At 36.0% G+C, this 20,183-nt stretch overlaps 1 protein-coding gene across 1 annotated transcript in view; it reads left to right on the top strand.

Moving 5' to 3' along the window:
• ACADL (acyl-CoA dehydrogenase long chain) overlaps positions 1 to 19,860 on the top strand; it is a 40,036-nt gene extending 20,176 nt beyond the window's left edge. The window contains 6 exon segments of the mRNA XM_017889420.1: positions 1,023 to 1,187; positions 2,147 to 2,248; positions 3,742 to 3,855; positions 12,138 to 12,265; positions 14,578 to 14,664; positions 18,804 to 19,860. Of these exon segments, the coding sequence (XP_017744909.1) occupies positions 1,023 to 1,187; positions 2,147 to 2,248; positions 3,742 to 3,855; positions 12,138 to 12,265; positions 14,578 to 14,664; positions 18,804 to 18,897 (690 nt within the window). The 3' untranslated portion in view covers positions 18,898 to 19,860.
• Positions 19,861 to 20,183: the final 323 nt, after the last annotated feature.

Raw genomic sequence — 20,183 nt, 5'->3', positions numbered from 1 at the left:
GCCTGGGTGAGAGAGACCCTGTCTCTAAAAAAAAAGAAAGGAAACATGGCATAGATAAATATTTGGAGTCATCAGCATGTACAGGGTGACTCAAGCCATGAAAATGATTGAGATGAACCAGGAAAGAGGCAGAATGAGAAGATAATTATTAATATTTGCTCGGAGTATATTTTGTTTTCTGAATCAATATCATCTGATAATCCCTCTCATTTGGCTTGTCATTTTTCCCTCCTTAATCAGTTTCCTATTTAGGCCATTTTAAAGGAGGCAGGATATCAATTACAAAATCAAAATAGTCCTTTTCAAAACTGATACATCTGAGAATAAATAATATAGCGCCATTTACAGCAGATTTTCTTTCTTTTTATTTTTCTTTTCTTTTTTTTTCTAGAGACAGGGTCTCACTCTATCACCCAGTTTGGCGTGCAGTGGTACAATCATAACTCATTGCAACCTCAGACTCCTAGGCTCAAGCAATCCTCCTGCCTCAGCTTCCTAAGTAGCTTGGACTATATATAGGTGCACACTACCACATCAGCTAATTTTTAATTTTTTTGTCTCTGCTATTTTGGCAAGGCTGGTCTTAACTCCTTAGCACAAATGATCCTCTTGCCTCAGCCTCCCAAAGTGCTGGGCTTCCAGGTGTGAGCCAGCAGACCCGGCCAGATTTTCTTTTCTTATCAGTTTCTTCCTTCTAAAATACAATTTATCATCATAATAGACAATTTGGTTTCATTTTTAAAGAACATAATAATCTCTGCTTATTATTATTGTGTATAATATTAATAGTGAAAAGAAGATCTATAGGTTTCATTCTTTGAAGTATTAAGTAATTTTTCCCCGATCCTTGATAACACCATGTGTGAATAATCAGCTCTGCAGATATTTGGGTAAGATACCAAGAGAGATATCGAGCGTGTCTTGTCTGTTTTAGTTTTCTGGAATGTGCTTTCTCCCAATCATAACTTGCACATAGACTTGAATTATCATGGTGCATTACTAGTGTACTTGGGGTTTTACAGGTGTTCATCAGTAATGGGTGGTTAAGTGATGTTGTGATTGTAGTTGCGGTCACAAATCATGAAGCTGCTTCCCCTGCCCGTGGTATTAGCCTTTTTCTAGTGGAAAATGGAATGAAAGGATTTATCAAGGGACGAAAGCTACATAAAATGGGATTAAAAGCACAGGTGAGTGATAATGTAAATCATATTCAGATACTAATTGAGTTTACTATTAATCAGATAGGAGACTTATATAGAGGATTACATGTGGCACAATTTTATTTCCTACGCTGAATTCCTAAAATACGCTTTTCTGATGTGGTAATGAGATTTATTCCCATTTATACCTCTCTATCTCTTTCTGATGACCAGCAATAGAAATGAATCAAGGTATTTTGAATATCTGCTTTAGAAATGGCAAAATTAACTGCATGGTAACAAGCCATCTATTTGTAAAATGTATTAAAGAAAAATATGAAGTAAAAATAGAAAGTGTGACCAGGCACGGTGGCTCACACCTGTAATCCGAGCACTTTGGGAGGCTGAGGCCGGTGGATCACCTGAAGTCAGGAGTTTGAGACCAGCCTGGACAACGTGGTGAAACCCCGTCTCTACTAATAATAAAAAAATTAGCTGGGTGTGGTGGCAGGCGCCTGTAGTCCCAGCTACTCTGGAGGCTGAGGCAGGAGAATCACTTGAACCCAGGAGGTGGAGGTTGCAGTGAGCCGAGATCACACCACTGTACTCCAGCCTGGGCGACAGAGTAAGACTCCCTCTCAAAAAAAATAAATAAATAAAACAAACAAACAAAAAAACAGAAAATGTTCTTTCTATACATTACCGAAAACACATGTTTTGCTTAATATGTATTAGAAATCCTTAGTTCCAAGTACCTTAAGAACTGGACAATATTAGAGCTGGAATGATAGTGTGTTGCAGTAGGAAAGCCACAAGTTTTGGAATCAGATGGCTGTGAGTTCAAATCCCTGGTTTACCACTTACTAGTTATGTTCATTAACCACTCCAGCTTGGCTTCCAATTTGCTTTTTGTTTTTTTGCAAAAAATAATATTCACTCCAATATTCACTGGGTTATTGGAAGATTTAAATGAGATCACTCTCTACATTTTTTGTATGGTCTTTTAGGATACTGCAGAACTATTCTTTGAAGATGTACGGTTGCCAGCTAGTGCCCTACTTGGAGAAGAGAATAAAGGCTTCTATTACATCATGAAAGAGCTTCCACAGGTCAGAAGTGTTTAAAGATTCCATCTTTTGACTAAATAATGAATTGGAATAGAATAATATAGAAACATGCTATTTCTATATTATGCATGCAGATTTATACATGCAAAACTTGTGAAATCATTTGAGTATTAAAGTTGTAATAAAAGTATGAGTTTTATAGGGTAGATAAGTAAATAACTGAACTCAGTAATATCCAATCAAAGCTTATAAAGTGAGTAGGAAAGCCTGGGCGCGGTGGCTCATGCCTGTAATCCCAGCACTTTGGGAGGCCAAGGCAGGCAGATCACAAGGTCAGGAGATCGAGACCATCCTGGCTAATACAGTGAAACCCCGTCTCTACTAAAGATACAAAAAAATTGGCTGGGCGAGGTGGCGGGCGCCTGTAGTCCCAGCTACTCGGGAGACTGAGGCAGGAGAATGGCATGAACCCAGGAGGCGGAACTTGCAATGAGCCGAGATCCCGCCACTGCACTCCAGCCTGGGCGACAGAGCGAGACTCCATCTCAAAAAAAAAAAGTGAGTAGGAAAAACAGATATTTCAGTTCTGTGATTCCTTCTTAGGATGATTTTAGCTTCTTAACTACAATTCAGAAACTTAGCTCTTTGTAAGGAAATGTCATGCAAAACATTTGATAGTTTGCCAGTTTTTAAATAATAACTGTGAATCAAAGGGAAAAGTGTAAAATTCAGACTGAAAAGTTTTAGCCACATAGGGTCAGTCCCTAAACAGCTATGGTTTTAAAGTATGGTTGACAAGTGATTATTGAGCCTCAGATGCCAGTGTAAGGGGGTACTCCTGCCTGGTGACTGCCATGAAAATCACCAGCATGATGGATTTAAACTAAGACTACTTTTACATTAATAGGTAGAATTTAACTTATATGCTGTAAGATGTTTATTTCCACAGATCTATTGAGTCATACAGTGTGCAGAGATTAATAACTTGAAATAAGCAACTAGGAACTAGGGATTGTTTTTAACTCATATGTAAATAAAGAGAAGAAAAAATTAAATAAATTGCATATATATAATGAAGACAGTCATTCGTGGGCATGGTGTTATGCGCCTGTTGTCCCAGCTACTCGGGAGGCTGAGATGGGAGGATCACTTGAGCCCAGGAATTACAGGATGTAGTGAACTGTGATTGTGCAACTGTACTCCAGTTTTAGCAACAGAGTGAGACTTCAACCCTTAAAAAATTAAGATTTTTTAAAAAAGCAGTCATTCATAAAAATAAAGGATTTGCTTTAGAAAGTGACTAGAGATATGTCAAAAGAATCTCATAAATCTGTTTTCTTATAAAGAGTTAAGACATAAATTAATCTTTATGAGTTTATTATAAAGTTAATTTATAGGATTCATCTACATAAAATGGGATTAAAAGCTACAGGTGAGTGATAATGTAAATTGAAATTGTGTAATTTCAATTACACAATAATGTAATTGAAATTGTGTGAAAATCACTTGCATAAGACCTAATTTTTGTGTTATAGGAAAGGCTGTTAATTGCTGATATGGCAATTTCAGCTAGTGAGTTCATGTTTGAAGAAACCAGGAACTATGTTAAACAAAGAAAAGCTTTTGGCAAAACAGTTGCCCACCTACAGGTAAGCTTGTCATTGTGGTTTAGTATTAGATGATATCAATTTACTCATCTGGAATGGCCTGGGGTAAACAGAAGTTTGGGGTTATTTTCATGTAAGGTGATATTAGAAACCATGGAAGTGGATGAGATCACTAAGGGAGAGATAGTAGAGAGTAAGACAGGAAGTGATCTTAGGACACAGTCCTTGAGGAAGACTACAAGATTTAAAGGTAGAATTCATATTTGGAATTCATATTGTCTGAATAGGAGGAGCCTGTAAGATGACTGATAATGAATGAACAGTTAGAAAGTAGAAAGCAAATCAGGAGAACTTTGTCACAGAAGCTGGAAGGAAAGAGGATTTCATGGAGTAGGGAGTAGGATCAAATGCTGCTTAGGGGAAAAATAAGATGAAGAGCAAAGAGTGCTCATTGAATACAATGATATGGAGATTATTTAGTAAGAGCCATTAATGGAGGTGGAGGGTGACAGACCCGAGTGATGAGACAGAAATGATGAAGTGAAACAATACTGATGGTAAGCAGCTCTTTCTTGAGTTTGGCTGTGAATGGTAGTTGAGTGAAAGGGTGGTGTGGGAAGAGGGGAGGGGAAGGAGATTTGAGAGTCAAGGGAGATATTTGGGAGTTATTAATTTTTTGTCATTATTTTTAGGATGGGGATGTGGGTGCATAGTTTAATACCTACATATAAAGAAAGGATTTAATAAACGGGGAAAGTTTGTAGATAGGAAGGAAATAATCAACTGCATAAGGTCTTTGAGAAAGGGTGAGTTTGTGGATGCTGACACATGGAAAGATAGGCTTTCCCATCAACAGGAGGGGGATTCCTTCATTTGCACAGGAAGAAAGGAGCAAAGGACATCTATGAGTTCAGACAGATACATCACTCTGTTGGTAGAAAACTGCAAAAGTTATTTATAGAAGACTTCTCTTTCTGTAAATAACGTGGCCAGGCACAGTGACTCACGCCTGTAATCTCAGCACTTTGGGAAGCTGAGGCAGGCAGGATCACTGGAGGTCAGGAGTTCGAGACCAGCCTGGCCAACATGGTGAAACCCTGTCTCTACTAAAACTACAAAAATTAGCCAGACATGGTGGTGCACGCCTCTAATCCCAGCTACTTGGGAGGCTGAGGCAGGAGAATCACTTGAACCTGGGAGGTGGAGGTTGCAGTGAGCCGAGATCGTACCACTGCACTCCATCCAGCCTGGGCTACAGAGCAAGACGCCATCTCAAAAATAAACAAACAGATAAATAAATAAATAAATAAATAAATAAATAAATAACAATAGGGAAAGTTAGTCCTTGAAAGACAGGTGAGTGAAGGAGGCGTGGAGATGTTGGAGAAGGGTGAGGGAGGTACGAAATACCTTCTTGAGAATGAGAAACTGAACTACTTTCTGCTTTTTGTGTATCAATCAGCTTTATGATAAGAGTTTAGCTTCCCAGGTACAATCATAGAGAAAAGACAGATGATTGTGTTTACCTAGGGTTGAGTTTCCCCAGGAACTTGAGGGGTTTTGCAAAAGAACTCAGTATATGGTGGCCACAGTCACTAAATATGCTAATTAAATTTTAGACCCTATAGTTTCTTTTTAAATGAAGGAATAGTTTATAATTCCTTCATGCAGTCATCAAACTGGTGAAGCATTTCACCAGCAAAAAACCTGGAGTTGGGATTTGACTGAAAAATGTTTCAGTAGAATGACTGTCTGGAAGGCTTTGTGAGGGGGAAGGCAGAAATGAAACAACTTGGTGGCTTTTCAGGACCAGCATTCTAGAAATTATGTTCAAGTGTGGTTTATGTCCTAACCCAGCTACTTGAATCTCTGTAGTCTAGGCATGTTCTCTCTCTCAAAAATAGTTTCCTATTTGTAAATTTATAAAATGTGTTTGATTTGCAAAATTGTGAAATCTTATGACTATAAATCTTTAAAATGTATAACGTTTGTAAATATTTATAAAATATTTTCCTATTTGTGAATATCAGAGATTGCCTCATAGCGTTGTTGTGAGGATTATGTTGTAAAAAAAACTGGGTTCTTGTCACATGACCGGGATAATTTAGGCACGCAGACACATTGTAGGTTGACTAGGGTAGGATTTATTAAATGAAAAGGAAAAAGGAACTCTCAGCAAAGCGAGACAAAGTCCTGCTAGGAGGTTTCCCACCTTACAGATTGAATCCTAGGTCAGCACACAGGAACAAGAGAAGCTAGGCTCCTCTCCTCTGCAAGGGGTGTGAACTTCCCAAGGCTCCACCCCATCTTCCCAGTGCACAGGTAGGCAATATTCAGAAAGGATCAGTTGGGAAAGGGCAGCCTTCATCTGGGACCAGCAGTCGGGGTTTTCAGCCTTTAGGCTGTTTAGGCTTGAAGGCGGGGTTTTGCCAGAGACCCTTGGCTGTCACCAGTCTCTATCAGTTAGATAGGGTAATATACATAAAGCACTTGAAATATTGCCTGGCAAAGTAAGCCCTCATTAAAAATTTGCTGTTACCCTTATTTTATTTCTTACATAATGCCTTGCTCCATTTTGTTTCAATATGGGAGACCTTTTTATCATCTACTTCCTCTTGCTCTTGATCTAGACCCTCTCTATGTCGTTTTGGGAACTATTTGCTACCTGTATTGTCATCAAATTAACTTTTTCCATCCTGAAAAAAAGTATTTACATCCTAGCTTTTCTTATTGACATAACAAACCTAAAACAGTTGTTCTGAATCTATAAAAATGAGGTACACATTCAATCAAGAAAACATTTAACAAAACAATATGACTTAACTTATCTAAATTGTGATTTCCTTAAGAGCAAGGATGTTATACTTTATATTCTCTTTCCTTTATGGATCACTGATTTACATGTATCAGTGGTTCTCAGTGAATGCCCTTTCCTCCAGGTGTTTAGAAGTGTCAGGAATGGGGTGGGGGTGGGTGTGCACAATTGGCTGGAGGTATAACTTGTATGGTGCCCTGGAGGACAGTGTTGTTCAATGTCCTATAATGCACATTTGGATTACAACTAATTGCGTCACTCCAAATATCAATAATTTCCCATTGGGAAACACTGACATTTATGATATATTACTTTTTGCTTCACTGAACATATATATATATATATATATATATTGATTGCCTCTTAAGGTAATGTGTTCAACTGTAATTTGATGGATGTGACTCGCAAAACACATGCTACGCGCCTGGCAATATGAAGGAAGTGTTACCACTTGATATCACTCTGATTTTCTCAACTGTCCCCAAAGTGGAATGAGTATCATTTGCTTCTGATATCCAACCACCACCACTTAAACATCAAAAATGTTTACTAAAACCCTTATACCAAGGCCAGGCGTAGTGGCTCACACCTGTAATCCCAGCATGTTGGGAGGCCTAGGCAGGCAGACTGCTTGAACGCAGGACTTTGAGACCAGCCTGGGCAACACTGCAAAACCTCATCTCTACAAAAGATACAAAAATTAACCAGGTGTGGTGGTGTGTGCCTGTAGTCCCAGCTACTCAGGAGGCTAAGGTGGGAGGATCGCTTGAGCCCTGGAGTCAAAAGGTTGCAGTGAGCTGAGATCGCACCATTGTACCCTAGCCTGAGTGACATAGCAAGACCCTGTCTCCCTGCTACCCACAAAAACAAATAAAAAAACAAAAATATACCTTTAGCCTTATTTTGGCTTCATACTGCATGACAAGGATGACTATAATATTACCCAGATTGCGTGAATGACTCAGAAAGCATGTAATTTGACATTTAACCATGAAGAAAATAGAAAAGTTGTCCATATTGTTTGTTATAGGGGAAAAGATTCTTTTAAAATATACATTTATTGTATTTTAATAGCAAAAAATAAATAATTTTAATCATTCCTTTTTAAAGAAGTGTCATTTTATTGTTGCCTTCTTTCAAAGTTAGTTCCCTAAACTTTCAGTAGGTGGCAGTAGCATTCTACTTCCACAGGTCACATTATTGATAGCTAGTAGTAGTGTTTTCCAAGTAAGTGTATATGTTCTGAGATTTCTGAGATATGTCTTGTGATCTTCCTATTTTATCGAAATAAATATATTTGAATAATATTTTCATATTTCAAGCTAGGAATATATTCAGAGACGATGAATAACCAATACTGTACATAGCTATACCTAGTATTCGAGAGCTGGGTACACTATGGTTCTAGTTATTCAATTGAAATAAAAGAGCTTTAAATGTTACAATATACTTGGCCACATGTCATTTTATAACTATATAACTATTCAGTTTCCATTCTCTTTGTTATCCTTGAATTTTGAACATTTTGGGGCTTTCTGACCAGTTGAAATGCATGTCACAAAATTTATTTTCTTTTTAGAACAGAAACCTACTATATGGATGTAGCAATAATTATTGGGCTTTTTAAAATCTATACTCTCCATAGTTTATGTCAATCTTATGATTTTTCATGGAATAGACAATAAAACAGTAAAATCCAGATGTTAAATAGTAATGATGGATATTATTGCTTGACTGCTCCCTATCTGCCAGACACTGCTAAGTGAATTGTCTCATTCTTTCTCTTCACAAATCTATATCATAAGTATTTTAATTATTTTTATTTTACATTTAAGGAAATTGAGGTATAGAGAGGTTAAGTAACTTGCCCAAATTACACATATATTCTAATTCCAGAACCTACACTCTTCACTTATATACTGTTATGACTGCCCAGAAGTGCAAAGCAGATGAGCCTTTTTTCTTTTCCTATTTCCTTCACTCAGTGGACAATGAAGTGAAAATGGAATGTTTTTTCTAATCTAATGAGAGCTCTTGGTTAGTCATTTCCTATGTGGTACGTGTTCTTAATTCTAAGGGCATAAAGAATTAGGCAAAGGAATAGAGAGGAAAAAATATTAATACTTCTTCTTCACATGTCTCTAAAACGGGAGTATCCAGTTCTTAAGACCTTGAGCATGAGATTAATTAACTATCAAATAGCAAACCTAGTGTGTTTTATTTTATATTTTAACCACAATATATTAGAGCAACTGCTGCTGTTGTTTAAGGGAGTACTGGGCTAGATAACCTCTCCAAAGTGTTTTCCAGTTCCGTAATTTTATGATTCTAAGAATTCTGTCATTCAGAACTCTGAAAAAGACTATCCAGCCCACTCAGTAACTTCATAATAATTTTTTAATGCTAACTGTAGTATTATTTATTAACAAATATAAATGACTTAAAAATACTGCTATGAGCTTGTCAATCATTCACAAAGAGTACTTAGCTAATAATGTGTGGTCCAATTTTTAGTGCCTTTGATTAGAGGATGATTTCAGAAAGCATAATGCAGTGTCTGCAGTGAAAAAGAAAGACCAAATCTGTTTAGTAATGCTCAACCCAATGGCAAGAATACGTATTTAATCTTTTTATCCCCAGAGAGTAAATTATATACTCTTGGAGACATTATTCTCAGACCTCTGAACTTCACTGAATGCACTGATGCAAGAATTCTAAATCATTCCATTCTGGTTTGAAGTTTTACTTCAGCTTCTAGAAGTTTCCAGCATTTACATTTACAAAGGAACAACTCTTGTATGAGAGAATCAGGCTTAGATATCTTTACCCTTTCATATTGTAAAGACAGTGCATAAATTCCCAAATGTGGCATCACGTAGGCAAAAAAAAAAAAAAAAATTTTGAGTCTTGTTGGATCCACTCTTATTTTCCAAATAAAGTGTCATGCATAGTGTCATTGAACTAAACTAGGAGTAGACTTAGAAACCATCTTCAGGGATTTTCATGGAATACTCATCCGTTTTTGATTATATAGGTTATTTCCCTATTTTTTTCTTTCTTTTCTTTTTTTTTTTTTTTTATTCCATCTTTAGATTGTCTATGAGTAAACTTGAATGTGTGGGTTGGCAGTGGGAAACTTTGTGCTGATTAAAGGGTAGATATTTGACCTAAATAAATATATAATGAATAGAAGTGGAGATAGAAAAAGTAAGGGAAACAACAAGAGGGGAAGAAAGTTTTGATGTGGCCCAGCATGTTCAGAATTAGAGGCCAGAATACAGAGATGGAAGGAGTGGGGTGCCAGCCTTCCCACTGCTTAGTTTTGGAGTCATTCAATGCCAGTTACATTCTCTGTTTGTAGAACAGGGTAAAATAAAACCAAGGGAAAGACAGTTGGAGTGTTCATCAGCACAGTAGTTATGTTGATATACCTGTAAGGAATCTACCCCTCACAGCTTCTACTCCACGTGATACACCCTGGTCTTGGTTGGTCCTGGGTCTTTTTACACTCCCATTCTACTCTTTTCCAGAAATGGTAAGTATCAAAACTGTCCCAACCAACAATGACACTGAAAAAATCAGTTTTATAATTTTAGAACTGCTGTAGCCAGCATTAAAAGCAGACCCTGCATCTTCTGAGAATCTGGCCCACCACCCTCCTTTGAGTACACAGCTGTGGCTTTGGACTTGACAGTGTGTGTTTAACTTCTAGTTTGAGTTTCACTGCACCACCTTTGCCGGTAACTTTCCATGTGTATGCTTTCTATAAGCCACAGTGAAGTTCTTACTCATTTAACGGCAGAATGATCAGAACTCTGTTTCTATCTGTATTTTCACAAAGAAGATAGGGCCAGCTGACCATATCTGGGCCTGGGACCTAAGAAATCAACTAGAATGGGGTATACTTTTGGAGGCTACCCAAAGTGGGAACCCAGTATTTCAAGTTCAAGCCAATTTCCTGAGGGAGGCTCAAGAGTCAGTGCCAGAGAGAACAGATATAAACTCCAAGTTCAGAGTGTGAGAGCCTAGAGTCAGGAATGAAATAAAGCTTGACTGAAGCAAGGACAGTCAGGAACAATTGACAATGGTCTAAATAGAATGCTTTCCAAAAATGCTAATGGGTTGTCCATGGCCAGCAGGAGGAGGTAGGTACATAGCTGTATTAACACTGATAATCCCAGACCATTCAGTCCAAGCTAGAGACTGCTAAACAAGCTATTGGGAGGTATGGGAGGTGTATTTATCCATTTTCATACTGCTATGAAGAAATACCTGAGACTGGGTAATTTTTTTTTTTTAAAAAAGGAGGGTGTTTAAAAGACTCACAGTTCCACATAGTTGGGGAGGCCTCATAATCATGGTGGAAGGTGAAGGAGGAACAACAGCACATCTTACATGATGGCAGGCAAAAGAGTGTGTGCAGGGGAACTGCTCTTTATAAAACCATCAGATCTCATGAGACTTACTATCACAAAAACAGCATGGGACAAACCCGCCCTCATGATTCAATTATCTCCCACCAGGTCCCTCCCACAACATGTGGGGATTATGGGAGCTAAAATTCAAGATGAGATTTGGGTGGGGACACAGCCAAACCATATCAAGAGGGATCATGTGAAGGGATGAAAGAGGATGAGGGTACTGGACTTTGATTTCTTTAGTACTCTGATTTTATTATATTGCTTTCTACAGATCTAGATTAAATACCGTGCAATATTAAATAATACCTTATAAATATTTTGATGTGTTTATGAACATATATAGAACCCCCTTATCCCTCCAGATGTTAAGAGCAGAGCAGGAAAATCTGCATACTTAATTTCATTAATAAAGAAAAATCTTCAAGGATTTAGTCTCTGGAGGAAAATACAATAGGTGTTTTCGACAGCTGTACCTAAATAACTGTACCACAAGATGGTGCTCACACATTAAAGTAATGCTGTTTTTCAAGAAGTTTGCCTCATCTAAATTTTAGAATCTGAAACAAGACATTTATGTTTTAAACTATTTTCACATCTTTTAGTACAAATTTCCTTAGCACTGAAATATAGTGAGTTTTAAATTTAAGCTGATTTGCTAACAAATGCCCTCTTTATGGAGGAAAAAAACAATTCCACTTTTGTTTGCCCTAAAGATCTTTTATTGTATAATTTCTGATACGTTAAGTGGGTTAAAGTTTATATTTCTCACTTTGGGAGGCCGAGGCGGGCGGATCACAAGGTCAGGAGATCGAGACCATCCTGGCTAACATGGTGAAACTCCGTCTCTACTAAAAATACAAAAAAAAATTAGCTGGGCGTGGTGGCGGGCACCTGTAGTCCCAGCTAAATGGGAGGCTGAGGCAGGAGAATGACGTCAACCCAGAAGGCGGAGCTTGCAGTGAGCCGAGATCACGCCACTGCACTCCAGCCGGGGCGACAGAGCAAGACTCCGTCTCAAAAAAAAAAAAAAAAAGAAGTTTATATTTCTACCAGGCTCACTTTTTTCTTTTATTTCCTTTAAATTCAAGACAGTGCAACATAAATTAGCAGAATTAAAAACACATATATGTGTAACCAGAGCATTTGTGGACAACTGTCTCCAGCTGCATGAAGCACAACGTTTGGACTCTGCCACTGCTTGCATGGCGAAATACTGGTATGCATGCTACAGTAATTAGAGTGTGGTGTGTGCTCAGACTGTTATGGAATTCTGCCAATTTTAAGCTCAACCTTGAGGGTCTTAAAGGAGGAAATCGGTGAAATGAAAAATAAAAGTAAGACTCAACTTTAAAAAAAAACGCTAAAATGTTCCATTTAAGCATACGTATAATGTGCTAAAAATTATTCAGGTTGGTATTTAATTGTTTTATCCTAATAGGCAAGCAAAGTTAGTATTTAATTATTAACTTGCTATTGAAAATAAAATATTAAGAGTGGGATAATGAAGAGTGATATTGTTAGGATGACGAATTCGTTCATTCAAGTAATAGTTTAATTTCAAATTATCTGAAGAGCGACAGTATAGTGAGGCTGAAAGGGAACAGTAGAACTTAGGAGTCTTGAGATAGAGTCCCAATTCTTTTATTAAATAACTGTAATTAAACTTAATTCCATCCAGGAAAATGTTTTTGTCATCTGTGAAATGGCTAAGTTGGACACGATTTTTCTATTTAAGGTGCTTTCCAAATGTAAGAAAAAATTCACGAAGAACTGGCTGTCCAATCAAAGTTTCACAGGCTCTATTAAGTGAAAGAAAATAAAATCCTGTTAAGTTTAGAAAGACTTCGATTTGAATTAAAGATTATTAGCAATGGTGTTAAAGATGAGTTGATTGAAAAAACATCCCTGTATGTCAGACTTTTGTATATTTTAAGATTTTGGAATATATGGTCTAAATCAGATTCTGGAAGTAGATTCAGTTTCTTATTTTTAAAAACAAACATTCTCACATATCATTAGCCCAAGAGTAACCTAGATTAAATTCCTGTCATTATTCATTAACTTGTGTTCAGTTCAGTCACAAGTAGAACAAGGGAAATATTTTGTGCTTTATGTAATGATCCCATAATAATAAAATTGCCAGATTGAAAAGTAATGTGGAATTACTTTTCAGAAACTTGCACTTTTGAGGAGGCTTTTATATTTACATTTACAACAAGTTCTTTGACTAGTGGCAAAAGTGTAAAAAAAATTTACATATTTTGGGAAAAGAAGTTCGGATAGCCATTGACCTTGTTATTTGAAAACCTCAGGTTTATACACATGCTGGTATTTCACATTGAAGCACAGGAGGCAGCTAGTTATAGCCCAGTAAATATTTCACAAAAATACTTGCCAAACATAAAAAAACTATCAAATTCCAACTATTATTGTCCCCAAAGTCTTGTCTATTAATAATTATATTGTTAATATATTGCTTAGAAATATCCTCACCTGTTGTATGGTTTGAGTTTAAAATTATTGTAAATTTAAAAAAGTATATATCTTTATTTTTGCTTTATGCTTCCCACCATTGAAAAATAAGTAGTGGGGTGCTGTACCTTGCCACTGTAGTAACTCCTACTGGAGAAGCTGAGGTGGGAGGATCCTTTGAGCCCAGGAGTTCAAGACTCTAATGAGCTATGATTGTGCCGCTGTACCCCAACCTGGGCCATAGAGTGAGTGAGACTCCATCACTAAAACAAACACACAAACAAACAAAAGAAAGAAAAGACAAATAAGTAGAAAAAAGTTTTGAACTAACATATTTTTATGTTAAGGTGAATAAAATCTCTATCATGAATTTTAATGATAGAATTGTGATATTATCAGAAAAGAATTTTTCTCAAGCACTGCATGTTTATATATACAAACATTATATATAATACTAATATACACACTTCAGGAATAATAATCTCTATGTCATTTTCTAATGTTTCCTATATGATAGCATATACTTTGTTAGTGTGCCCTCTCAGGTTTTCACTGTTATCTTCAATTTATTTCTGAAAAGTCAGAACCCTAAAAAATTGCTTTTTTATACTGAAATTCAGAATCATGATCTTCAAGTAGAAAGTGACATCATTGGAGAAAAAATGCATATTACAAGGTCAAAAAGAACTAGGTGGCTGAGTAATTTAGATCATATAGAGAATCCAAATAAATTAGAATATATTCAAGTTTTACTGTAACTTTTCTAGCCTGAAATAGCCAAAACCTAATCATCTGAGCTTTCTACCTTTTGTTTCTAGGCTAGCAAAACCTAGCAAGAAAGGTAATTGATGAAAAGGTATTCTTATATGAAAATTCTCTTGAAATTTATTTCATATGTAATTTTATCATCTTCTTTGCTTGGCTAATATACTGTTCTAATCGCTTAATAAATGTGCACATTTCAACAATTGTAAATAATTAATTTTCTGGTTTTGAAGCACCTCGTGAAAATCCATTTCAAACATTTCTTTTCTGCCTTTTATTTTGGTCATTTAGGGCATCTGAGTTACAAAATAGTGTGGCTTATGACTGTGTACAGCTCCATGGAGGTTGGGGATACATGTGGGAGTACCCAATTGCAAAGTAAGTATAGTTTTCTGATATACTCCTCTTTATGATGTGAAGAAAAGGAAAATCTTCTTTACTTTGTAATCAAATGTAGAGGGAAAGGAAGGTGTGCAATCTTTTGAATTTTTCAGCTGCATACAGAAAAATGTTTTCAAGCAAATGGAAACAGCCTTTTTTTTTTTTATTTTTTATCAACTCCCTTACTAGGATTTTATCTTATTCTTACAGTAAAGACACAGTATACAAAAAAGCTTGATCCTTTGGCTTTTATTTGAATCATTATGTTAGAAGGACAAATTAGTATTTCAAAAATTTTTTAATTTTTAAATTTTTAATTTTATTTATTTTTGAGACAGTTTCACTCTGTCCACCAGGTTGGAGTACAGTGCATGGAATCTGGACTCAACTGCAACATCTGCCTTCAGGTTTAAATAATTCTTGTGCCTCAGTCCTCCAGAGTAGCTTTGATTTAACATGTGCGGCATGACACCTGCTAATTTTTTTGTATTTCTCTCGGTAGAGGTGTGGTTTTGCCATGTGGCAGGCTGGTCTCAAATCCCTGGCCTCAAGTGATCCACTGCCTTGGGCCTCCAAAGTGCTGGGATTACCGGCGTTTGAGCCACTGCCGTCTGGCCAAATACTACTTTTTTTTAAAAACTGAGAAAAAGGCGGGCGCGTGGCTCAAGCTATTTAATCCGGCACTTTTGGGGAGGCCGAGACGGGCGGATCACGAGGTCAGGAATCGAGACCTCCTGGGCGTAACACGGTGAAACCCCGTCTCTACTAAAAACTTACAAAAAACTAGTACCGGGCGACGGTGGCGGGTGCCTGTAGTCCCAGCTACTCGGGAGGCTGAGGCAGGAGAATGGCAGTAGAACCCGGGAGGCGGAGCTTGCAGTGAGCTTGAGATCCGGCCACTGCACTCCAGCCTGGGTGACAGCAGCCGAGGACTCCGTCTCAAAAAAAAAAAAAAAAAACTGAAAAAAAAAAAAAGCAATACAGAAAATTTAACTGCCTAATGAAAAGGATCTAAAGTTGTCAATATTTAAATATCTGATTATTTGTATTTTTAAAAAATAAATTTAAAATCTTTTTTTTTCTTAAATAGATTTTTATTTCCTTCAAATTGAAATAATCAAATTATCTTTTATTCATATATGAAATTCTTATCCGTTTGAAGCAGTACTAATTTATAAATAGCAGTGTCCTCATCCATATTTTTTCCTCAATCTCAGATTTCCCTTTTCTCTAACATAGTATTTCCTCAGAAGTCTTCCCCATAGCTTTTCTCCTTATCACCTTAGAAAATATATGTTCTTATTATTTAGCAACGATTTTGGTTTAGAAAAATTTCCCAAGGAAATTTTGGTTTTATACAAAAAAGGTAACAATTTGTTTGAATCTGAGAGTAAGAATGTATAGACTTCTAAAACACGTTTTAAGATTTTATCTCAATATAAAGTATCTAAAGGAAAAAATTATGAAACCCACATTCAAACTGACAGCCTAATGATTTCAAATTTATCTTTTTGAAAAGTATAATTGGAAACACTTAATATGCTTATAGTCCTTAGTGAGAAAAAATATTTTACTAAAATTACATTAAGAGCAGAAGCTATGTAGTGGCTCAATATTTGTGTGGTTTAGTTCACATTTAAGAAAGGCCTATTAGGTGGGGAGAAGGCAATCATCTAAATGGCTTAGGATTGGAGTGTGCCATAAGCCTTGGTCTCTGTTTTCTCGGAGACCAAGTTGATACCAAGCAAACATTGTAGCTTGATGGCTTATTTGAAATCTCTGGTTGATACCAAGTTGATACCAAGCAAACATTGTAGCTTGATGGCTTATTTGAAATCTCTGGTTTTAGTCTGAGACTTATATTCCCTTTAAGAAACAATAATAACCTTTCTTGGCCAGTTTGTTCAAAGATTGTATGAATTTCTAAACTAGACTTCTATTTCTCTTCCCATGTATCGCCTAATATCAAAAAAGCCACTTAGGCCAGGCGCGGTGGCTCACTCCTGCTATCCTAGCACTTTGGAAGGCCAAGGCGGGTGGATCACCTGAGGTCAGGAGTTCAATACCAGCCTGGGCAACATGGCGAAATACCATTTCTACTAAAAATACAAAAAAAATAGCTAGGCGTGGTGCGGGCGCCTGTAGTCCCAGCTACTCCGGAGGCACAAGAATTGCTTGAACCTGGGAGGTGGAGGTTGCAGTGAGTCGAGATTGTACCACTGCACTCCAGCCTGGGTGACAGAGTGAGACTCTGTCTCAAAAAAACAAACAAACAAAACAAAAAAACCACGTAGACACATTCGGCAATATGTGGATGTAATGTAGAGACTTTGACTTGATTAAAAAAAGTTATTCTACTTGTGTTTCTTATATCCCCCAGACTAAAATACATTAGTTTATATATATGTTGCTGAGTGTTGGTTTCATAGATAAGAGGTGCTTTCTCTGCTTTTTTATTTTGTTTTTTTGTTTTTGTCTTTTTAAACAACTGGTCTTCAGCATGTGTGTTTATTTAAGTCTTACTCATTAGACTCGAGCCTGTGAGGAGTGAGATTTAAGCCTTGCCATTTGAAGATTTCTCTGCCATGCTAGGAAGAGCAGCCTTAGATGTAGAACTTCATTGCAGTGTGGTTAAACATTTCTGCTGCTGCCTTTCACTGTTAATTTTAGTTGATGACTAAATTTAATTAGTAACATATCAAAGGTCTACTAATCTCTGCTTTATCTACTCCATTGGAACTTCTTTAATGTAAAAAGAAGCCTAGCCTATTTAAAAATATATATATATCTAAACACAGTGCGATTGCTGAAGTAGGTTTACAATAGGTAAGTGTTCAAAATGCAGGTGCTAGATTTTGTAGAGAACAGCAAAATCTGTTCAGAAAAAAAGTTTGAAAATATAAATATCTCAAGCTTTTAAAGTTTTCAGCCAAAAGTTCTGAGATTCTAAATTTCCTTTGTAATACAGTAAATCATATCAGTAAATATTTACTGAGTGCCCATTGCTTTGTAAGGAACCCTGATGAATATGGAGAAGAGTAAGTCCAAAAATGGTATGTTCCTAGAGCTGGCACATTTAATTTGTCTTAAAAATCAAATTTAAACAAAACAAAACACCAAGATTATACTTGAGAAAAAAAAGAAAAAAGAAAAAAAGCCTTTGAGTGGGTCTACCAGGAAAGTCCAAAGTTCAATAACTACCTCTAAGTTCTTTGGCCAATGAAAGTGTTGCGATATACAAAAAAAAAAATTTGAAAAAGAGGCAGAATACCAACATCCTCATTCCAGCCTGCCAATGATGTGTTGTTAGTGACCATTAAACAGCAACCATTAATTAGGAAATGTATTAACTTCTCTCTACCTTAGTTCCTTTACCAGGAAAACAGTACTAACATTTATCCCTCCCCAATCCCAGAGCTGAGAGGATAAAATGAGATGAGAAAAGACAAAAACAACTGCACAGTGGCATGATTGTTATCATGACTATCAGAAATGAATTTCTGATGATATTTGTTTTTGGTTTTTTTTTTCGGGGGGTGGGTATGGCAATGCACTCAGCCACTTTGTATTTTAACTCCACACATCACTGAAGTGACTATTAACCATTTCCAAAAACCAGGTTACTTGTTAACTTTCTGGGAAATAATATTTGCTAAAGCATCAGTTTATATTCCTAATAGTGATAGTAGTTGTGGGAATACTAGAAAATATGAATCTTTTTTCTTTCGTTTTCTATAAAACCAGTGGATTTCAACTTTTTTAGGAAATGTTAAAGATAAAAGAAACTAAGACATTCTGTCCTTTTCCTAATCTAAAAGACTTTTTAAGAGTGTTATCATATGTGCTGAATTTTACAAAATTAAATCAGCTGATATATACTTACTATTTTTATTTTGAATTTGTAATCTCTTTAATCAAATTAATACAAAGCTATACATATTATTAATGTCTTAATAGTTTTTTTACTATTACTCCAATATAGGATGAATGCCATATTGAAAAAATTAGTAATTCGTGAAGGACTTTTATTGTTTGTACTTCATTAAATTAATAGTTTAAGAGTTACCTGGTAAGACAAAATTTACAGTTTCTAAAATATTTTATTTATTCATTCAATCATCTTCTGATTTATCCAGAGCTTATGTAGATGCCAGAGTTCAGCCAATCTATGGTGGTACAAATGAAATAATGAAGGAGCTGATTGCAAGAGAGATCGTCTTTGACAAGTAGACATCTGCCCACATCCTGGAATCCTATTACAGCTAATCTGGTTTTAAATCTGCTCAAGATAAAATGTAACTTAGAAAGCGAAGAACACTAAACATGTTTTTACCTGCTCTCTCTGTAGAGAAGGAAATAAAATATAAATATAAGATTAACACAGTGGAAGGACAAATCTTTGAAGCCAAAATTCTAGTTTTCCAATATAAGGTTTAACTTACAGTTTTTTATGTAGCCAAAGGTAAAAGATTTTCTGAATCTAGATGCCTAGGTATTTCATTTATCTCTAAAATTCTAAAAAGCATAAATTGTTCAAATCTTCAAACTGAGGCAGAAATAATTTTATGTCTTTATAATATGAAAACGTTAATAAGATAGCACATTGACTTTTAAAGGGAAAAGTAAATATACTTAGAATGTAAACTCATTTCGGCTACCATTTGCTCCAAATTCCCTAGAACAGTGGTTTTTACCACTGTACTCCAACCAGCTGTTTTTAAGCAATGGAACTCTTTCTTCAAACAAAAGCTTATGCAGAACATCTCTGTGAAAAGCAGTGAGAACTGCTTTGATTGAAGCCGGAAGCCGTAATACCTTACTGCCTTGAAACCCCCAGGACTCAGCTAAGTATTTGCCTAACCCTGACCAGGGAATGCCTTGGTTCTGTCAATTGCTGACACTTGATAACACGGAATAATCCATCATTCTTTAATTTCAAGATATTGGTACGTTTTATAGGTATCAAAGCAATGGCTTTTTTCCAACAGTTAATGTGTTTAGTAACTTAATGATTACTTTATGTCTTCTATAAACCAAAATGTTAATACAATGATGACAAACAAAACTGACAAGATCACTAAAAAATAAGTGAATAAACAAATAAGTAGTAAAATAAGGTAAGAAGTAAATATGTAAAGGAGATAATTTCAAGCATAAGTGCAATGTAAATAATTAAGCATTTAAAATTCAAAAGTGAGGAAATGACATTTGATTTGAGACTTAAAAGTAATTACAAAAAATAAACCATTAATTTAAAGTGGCTTTAAAATGGAAATAGATGTATTCTTACTCAACTTAGAACACAAACATTTTGTTTGGTATTGTTGATATTAAACATTGTTTTTTAATACAACCATTACAGCTGGAGAGAGGAGAGGGAAGAAAAAATATTTTGATACCATTCTTTTTTTTTTGTTTTTTTTTTTATAATTTTTTTTTTTAAAGATGGAGTCTCGCTTTATCATCCAGGCTGGAGTGCAATGGTGTGACCTCTGCTCACAGCAACCTCCGCCTCC

Source organism: Rhinopithecus bieti, unplaced genomic scaffold (genome assembly GCF_001698545.2).
Source record: "Rhinopithecus bieti isolate Rb0 unplaced genomic scaffold, ASM169854v2 scaffold_17939, whole genome shotgun sequence".
NCBI classification, from domain to species: domain Eukaryota; kingdom Metazoa; phylum Chordata; class Mammalia; order Primates; family Cercopithecidae; genus Rhinopithecus; species Rhinopithecus bieti.
Note: the sequence above shows the minus strand (reverse complement) of the source record. Positions and strands in the feature narration are given on the sequence as shown.